General features: G+C 40.1%; 1 protein-coding gene across 1 annotated transcript; it reads left to right on the forward strand.

Annotated features, from left to right (window-relative positions):
• The first annotated feature begins 1461 nt into the window (after window positions 1-1461).
• On the forward strand, window positions 1462-5796 carry LOC144987767 (uncharacterized). The gene is made up of 2 exons (XM_078937140.1): window positions 1462-2294; window positions 3960-5796. Exons 1-2 carry the CDS (start codon window positions 2123-2125, stop codon window positions 5204-5206), a joined length of 1419 nt encoding a protein of 472 aa, XP_078793266.1. The 5' UTR covers window positions 1462-2122; the 3' UTR covers window positions 5207-5796.
• The last annotated feature ends 1633 nt before the right edge of the window (window positions 5797-7429 follow it).

Consider the following 7429-nt stretch of genomic DNA (forward strand, 5'->3'; position numbering starts at 1 on the left):
TCTGAAAGTCACCAAAGTGTTTAACAAACTTTTTTATAAAGTGAAAAGGTCAAATGTTTGTGTGTTGGAAGTCCCAACCTGACAGATGAGCAGAATAATAAGGCAGGCAAAGCCGTAACACTGCCCCCTGGTGGACAGGAACTCAGCAGTGCAGCTTCAGGATGGAGTGGCTTCCAACAGATCAGATCAACGTTCTGCTCTCTGCTAAAGAGGCAGAACGTCTCCGTCTAAGAAGAATCCAGAGTTCCTGATCACAAACATCAACTGAAGCCCAAATCAGAGCTGATCAGACTGCATGGAGCCCAAGCTCCAGAAAAGAGGAGAGAAGAAGAAGTCGTCCACATGAAGCTTCACCTTAGAGGAAAAGAGGAGCTGCTGAACTAAAGTACTCGAGTACTGAGGAAGACTTTCAACCTCTGATGGATTCTGTAGAACATTTGGAACTAGAATGTAGAAAGTGCTTCAGTGCAGACATGAACTCAGTCAGAGAGCGTCTGAATGTTGGAGGATCCAGAAGAAACCAGGAGCTCATGAAGGTGGTTCTGTGGGAGCAGAGAGCAGAACTCTGATCCCAGTTTCAGGAACAATGCGGGCTCATGTTCTGGACTGAAGAGTTCTCCTGAAATGTTCTGTTCAGACTTCTTCAGGATCACATCTGTGTGTGAATGTGGAGGTTTGTCTGAACCAAGCTGCAGCTCACTTTGAAGCTCCTTCAGGCTCACACAGCAACAATGACAAAGACTGAAGCTGCTGTGCTGCCCTCTAGTGGCAAACATGGCATCTGCAGCACACATTTCTGCATTTCTCAACATTTTTGAAGCTCATCCAGAGAATGCCAAAAGTGTGCAAAGCAGTAATCAAAGCATAAAGTGGCTACTATGAAGAACCTACAATATGACATATTCTCAGTTGTTTCACACTTTTTTGTTATGTATAGAATTCCACATGTGTTCATTCATAGTTTTGATGCCTTCAGTGTGAATCTACAATTTTCATAGTCATGAAAATAAAGAAAACCCTTTGAATGAGAAGGTGTGTCCAAACTTTTGGTCTGTACTGTAAATAAAAATGTTAAGTTTTTTTTGTCTTAACCTGAAAAAATCTTTGAATTAATTTAAAACTTTAACATTTTTTATAAAAAATTCTTTGATGAAGAGACAGAAACAAGAAACAGCATTAAAATCTTTGCAGATTGTCGGTGAAAAATGTATGCATTCCAAAGATCTTTAATTCTTTTACTTTTCTTTTATTATGTTACATCTCAGTTATATACTTCATAAATTTGTTAATCTAATTTTCATTAAATTAAGTAAATGTATCTATTGTTTTTACACTGTAATAAGAATTTCAAAATTATTGCTTGTCTTTGTTATCAAATATACAGTTTAATGTTTATTTATAGTTGTAATTATTCTCTTTAGAAACTGTTTTTAGGATCTTTTTGCTTGAAATGTTCTTTTTTTGTTTTGTTTTGTTTATTTGTTTGCTTACGATATGTCTTTATTCATGACTGTATTTTAGAAATACAATAAACGTATGTGATCAGGTTTAGTTAGTCTCTGATGTGTTTTGTAGTCGAATCTGAACATTGGAATGAGACACAGTGTGATTACGTCACAGCAGCTAAAAGTTTCTTTTTTTTCTATTTCTATTATGTTTTTATTTCCTGAAAATAAACTGTTTATTTTAAACTTTATTTGCCAGTCAAGTTAAAATGGCTTTTTCTTTGCAACCATCGACATCATAATATGAGCTACAGACAACACTCCAGACCAGCTGGTGGCGCTAAAGCACCATGACGCTGTTAGCCAAACAAAGAAGAAGAACAGCACGAGGCGCTAGCAGCGCTAGCTTGTTAGCAGGCTAGCTTAGTTAGCTTGTGTTGAGAGGTTGGCGGTGTTTAGTTGGGAAGTTTGTGAGGTTTTTGGACAGAAAGGACGATACGTGGTTCGTGTGGGAACTCTCAGCATTTTCCAAAATGTCGTAAATGAGTGAAGAAGTGTTGAACGGAAAGACGACGTGGATTGCTGTGATTGTGAGACTAGCAGATGATCGATCGGAGCTGCAGTGAAGAGGACGGCGGTGTTTGTGGGAGTTGGAGCTGAAGATCGGAGCAGGAACCATGTCTTCCCTTCAGTCTCTGAGAGAGTTGATCAGCGAGCGACTAGCTGCTGCTGCTGAAGAAATCTGCAGACTCTGTGAAGGAACCATCGTCCAGTACGAGCAGGAGCTCTGTCGTCAGCGCAGACTGCTGGATGTCATCTGGAAACCACAGCTGCAGCTCCACCACATAGGTATGTGACCTTCATCAAAGAAACAGAGAAGCCCTTTGAGCTTCATGGTTTTCTTTACTGCGGTCAAGTGAGCCGACATCCTTGGAAGTGCGGTCTCGCTAGCCGTCACTGACTTTTAGCATGCGCGTTTACATCATAATTTACGGTACACACGGCCAGCGAGTTGAAAAGACGAAAAAGCACTAATATCACCCATGTCACAGTTACCCATTATCAAATAACATGGACCGTGCTCTGAAATTAATGAGTTATTGCAAGCTGTATATTGTCATTTGATGTACAGATTTATTCATTAATATTGCATGTCTGTTCATTCCATAATAAACTACCAGAAATAACATGTTTTGTCTGAAATATAATCAATCAGACAGATTCTAAACATGAGATTTAACACTGACAAGAGTGTTTTGAGAGTTGTTAAGCATGCCATGCAATGGAATCAAACAGAAATGAGGAAACTCCACATAAAATCACATTTGGTCATGTTAACTCTTTCTAAAGTTGCTTCATTTAAGGTGACGCTAAACTTTCACTGGATTATGGTTGGTGATGATGTTCATGATCATATCAGCAAGGTTAATAAAAATTGTCTGAAGAAAATTACAGATATTGACATAACAGACCGATTCAGGCCTCTTCTTACATAGTCATAGTATAACATGTAAACCATCCAGAATACCACTTTTTTCCACTTTTATACCACTTTTTTCAAAGGTATTTTGGATGGTTTTTCTGAGATGATCATGAACATCATTACTAACAATAAACCAGTGAAAGTTTTGCGTCACCTTTGAAAAGAGTGGTATTTTGGATGGTTTACTTTTTTTACTTTAACTATAAAGGCAGGCTGCTTAGGTGTACTATAATGTCAATATCTGTAATTTTCTTCAGTCAAATTTCTTTAAACTTGCTGTGATGATCATGAACATCATTACTGACAATAATCCAGTGAAAGTTTTGCTTCACCCTTTAAAAAAGTAGCATTTTGTTAGGTTTACATCTTACAATCTCTCTGTGAATGAGGAGGCCCGAATTGGTCTATAACTTTAATTTCTCTAATATTCTCCAGGGATTTTTCATCAAACTTGCTGTGATGTTAGTGGACATCATCACCAACCATATTCCAGTGAAAGTTTTGTGTCACCTTTAAAAAAAGTGGTATTTGGGATGGTTCACATGTTGTTCTCTATGTATGAGGGGGCCTAAATTAGTCTGTAATGTCAATATCTCTACTTTTGGTTATTTATTTAATGGCATCTATATGGAACTGGTTTATGTTATGCTGGTTTGCGGCACTTTCCGTCCGTGAAACCAGAGTTTGAAGCCGGTCTGCTCCCTGTTCCCTTCTCTACTTCTGTGCCAGTCTCAAGACCAGTTAATTTAAGAGGGTTGCGTCAGGAAGGGCATCCGGCGTAAAACATTGCCAAGATTACCATACAAATCTTCCACAGTAAAGTGGCTGATTCGCTGTGGCGACTCCTGATGGGACAAGCCGAAAGTGAAAGATTTAATGGCGTCTATATGTATTGTTTCCATTAGTCTCTTCTGGTCTTCCAGACTCCTCAGACATTTTCTCCAATGATCAAAGAGTTTATTGATGCTTGACAAAACCTAAAAGTCCTGGAAACGTATGAAAGGCTCCTTGTTGTGTTTGTGTTCCTGCAGGCCTCCCCCAGCATTGGATGACTGAAGAGGAAGATCTCTGCATCCAGCAGAGTAACTTCAGAGTGGAACAGGAGGAACCAGAACCTCCACAGATTCAAGAGGAACAGGAGGAACCAGAACCTCCACAAATTAAAGAGGAACAGGAGGAACCAGAACCTCCACAGAGTCAAGAGGAACAGGAGGAACCAGAACCTCCACAGATTAAAGAGGAACCAGGGAAACTCTGCATCAGTCAGGATGAAGATCAGCTTGATTTTAAGCAGGAGACTGATACCTTGATGGAGATTCCTACTTATGAGGAAGATGAGAACAGTGAAGCAGATCTAAACAATCAGCAGAGCTTTAATGTAGCTGGTAGTCAAGATGAAGAAGAAAACCAACATGAAGAATCAACATCAACTACAGATGAAGAGACAGACCCACAGAACAGAGATCAGAGGAAGAGGAGGGACAGATGTGTCCAAAGTGTGGACAGCTCTCACTTGTCAGAAGGTCAGTGTGACTCTGATGTTAGAAAAAATCCCAAGAAGACAAATCTTGGTAAGAAATACAAACATTTTCCAAAAGAAGAGAGACTTTCCTCTATCAAGTCTGGTAAAAACTCAAGAATAATTACTTACCCGTCTGACTACATGGAAACTGGGTCTGATGAAAGATGTTATATCTGTAAAGAATGTGATAAAAGCTTTTGTCGCAGATCTTATCTCAAAAGACATATGAGAACTCACACAGGAGAAAAGCCTTTTTCTTGTAAAGAATGTAAAAAAAGTTATAGTCAAATATCTCATCTCAACATACACATGAGAACTCACACAGGAGAAAGGCCTTTTTCTTGTGAAGAATGTAAAAAAAGTTTTTGTGATGCATCTAATCTCAAAACACACATGAGAATTCACACAGGAGAAATGCCTTTTTCTTGTAATGAATGTGATACAAGTTTTCGTAATGCTGCTAGTCTTAAAATACACATGATAACTCACACAGGAAATAAGCCTTTTTCTTGTAAAGAATGTAAAAAAGGTTTTAGTCAAATATCTTATCTCAAAAGACACGTGAGAACTCACACAGGAGAAAAGCCTTTTTCATGTAAAGAATGTAGTAAAAGTTTTTGCGACATATCTTATCTCAAAACACACATGAGAACTCACACAGGAGAAAAGCCTTTTTCTTGTAAAGAATGTAAAAAAAGTTTTAATGATTTATCTAATCTCAAAAGACACATGAGAACTTGTAAGGCTTTTTCTTGACAATGTAAGGACTGAGTGTAAACTCTAAATTCTATACTTTTTTGATAAGAGGTTGACCTCTTAATCTCTGTACAACAGCAGAAGACTTTATTTTACATGGGAAAAGTTCTGTAACTCAGAAAAATTAAATATTTTAAAATAAGTTTTTAATGCTTAAAACTTCTGGGGTGAAACCCTAATGTTTTAATGAACTCCATAGCAACCTGAGCTTTCCTTTCATGTACACAGAGCCACAGGCTGATGGCCTCCATACCATATTGATGCAGTAATTCATTAGAGGGAGGCACAAGTGAGTATTTAATGTGTAGAGATGAATTTTTCTGAAAAGTAAAATAAAAAAAACTTTGGTTGTTTTGATATATGAATCACTACAGGATGTCCTTTGTCCCAACAGCAGTTACTCTATAGAATGACACAGTGAACTGCTTCTGTATTTACGTATTTAATCATGACGTGTACTTTTACTTCCACTTTTTATTACTGTTTTAATTTTTACTGACTATTTGTTTTTGTAACTGCTATATTTCTTGTTTGGCTGCTGTAACAACTGAATTTCCTTCTGGGGATCAATAAAGTCTGGTCTCGTCTTATCCTGACTTTATTGGACAGCTCTTTTAGGTTTTCATATTCTCTAAGCTACAAATATCTAATGCACAAAAGTAAAGGATCAATACATTTCAATCTATCTGTAATAATACTAGATAATGAGTTTCACTGCTGACAAAATATGTAAAACTTTTTTCACAAATTGAATTATTTTAGATGTACCTGTTATTAGGAGAATAACAGAATAACTCAACCGGACACTTCCGGTTGAGTGGACGCTGGCATGACTGTTGCCGCTGCTCACCGGTAACTTAAACTCTAACTTTTCCTTTTTTATAAACAATTCTGCTACGACAGATTTTGGACTGTGAAAACAGAGCACACATGTCACTGTGTCCATCAACTACTTTGATTATTTGCATTCAACTGCACGCTTAACCGATAACTTCCACTACGTCACTCCTCCAACCTGGGGCTTGGTTAGCTAGGAGTTACGTTTTTCAGTCTGCAGTCCCGGGGCCTTCTCCTGTCAGTTATGCTCACGTGCAAACTTTACATCTGGTCGGCTCTAACCTGGATCCTCCTCTGGCTTTTCCACCGCCCCACGGCCGGGCTCATCCAGTACTCAGCGTCGGAACTCCTCCGTCTCCGCTGGCTGCCTACAGCTCCTGCTCCTCTGCTCTACGACTGCACGGACCCCCTGCTCCCGCCACGCCTGAGGTACATCCACCGTGGCACGCACCGGCACTACCAAGCCTCGTCCAATGTCGTCCGCTTCCTCTCCTCTACCCGCTATCCTCCACGTAACACCGGACATTCTGTGGACCACGGAGTGCTCTCCAGCCTCCCCGGACCTGGGAACTCGACTTCTTCGGCGCCGCGCCAATTCATCAGAACCGTCAACTTTGGCCTCATCAACATCCGCTCCCTCTCTAACAAGGGTCAGCTGATCCAGGATCTAATTGTGGATCGTAAGTTTGACTTTCTCTGCGTTACGGAAACAGAATGACTTTTCCTTACTCAATGACTCCACCCCTCCCGGCTTTGTTTACCTCTGTCAGCCTCGTTGCCATGGCCGCCGAGGTGGTCTCGCGGTGATATATCGCGAGACGTGGAAAGTTCTCCCGGTTCTGCTACCCTCATTCAGTTCCATCGAGTGCACTGCCTTCATGCTTCCTGGACCCACACCAACTGTAATAGCAGTGGTTTACCGCCCCCCAAAACCGAACAGGGACTTTCTGGAGCATTTTGGAACTCTGCTAACTCACCTATCATCTCTCTCTCCTAATGTTATGTGCATGGGTGATTTTAACATACATTTTGATAACAACCACCTCCCCCTCACCAGAGACTTCTGTTAATGCCCGGATAGTCTTGGTTTTAATCAACATGTTCAGCTGCCTACCCATGCTAAGGGACACATTCTGGACCTGGTCTGCTGCTCTGGGTTAACCCCCTCTAACTGTTCCACAGATGACCTTCCTATGACTGATCACCATCTTGTTTCTTTTAGCATCCCCTTGATTTTATCTGATATTAAACCCACTCACCTCATCTCCTTCCGAAACATCAAGAATATAAACGTGGAGCTGTTTTCTTCTCATTTGGAGCGCATTCCTTTTCCGAACTCGTCCAACCCTGATGAACTGGTTTCTTTTTTATAATAACTGCCTTTTA

Source organism: Oryzias latipes, chromosome 2, assembly GCF_053564925.1.
Source record: "Oryzias latipes strain Hd-rR chromosome 2, Olatipes_Hd-rR_3.1".
NCBI lineage: Eukaryota > Metazoa > Chordata > Actinopteri > Beloniformes > Adrianichthyidae > Oryzias > Oryzias latipes.

What these genes read in the sequence shown, in the direction of transcription:
- LOC144987767 (XM_078937140.1), top strand. Translation starts at nt 2,123, where the DNA reads ATGTCTTCCCTTCAGTCTCTGAGAGAGTTGATCAGCGAGCGACTAGCT. An exon ending in GCTGCAGCTCCACCACATAG is followed by an intron (nt 2,295 to 3,959) that starts GTATGTGACCTT and finishes GTGTTCCTGCAG; the next exon opens with GCCTCCCCCAGCATTGGATG.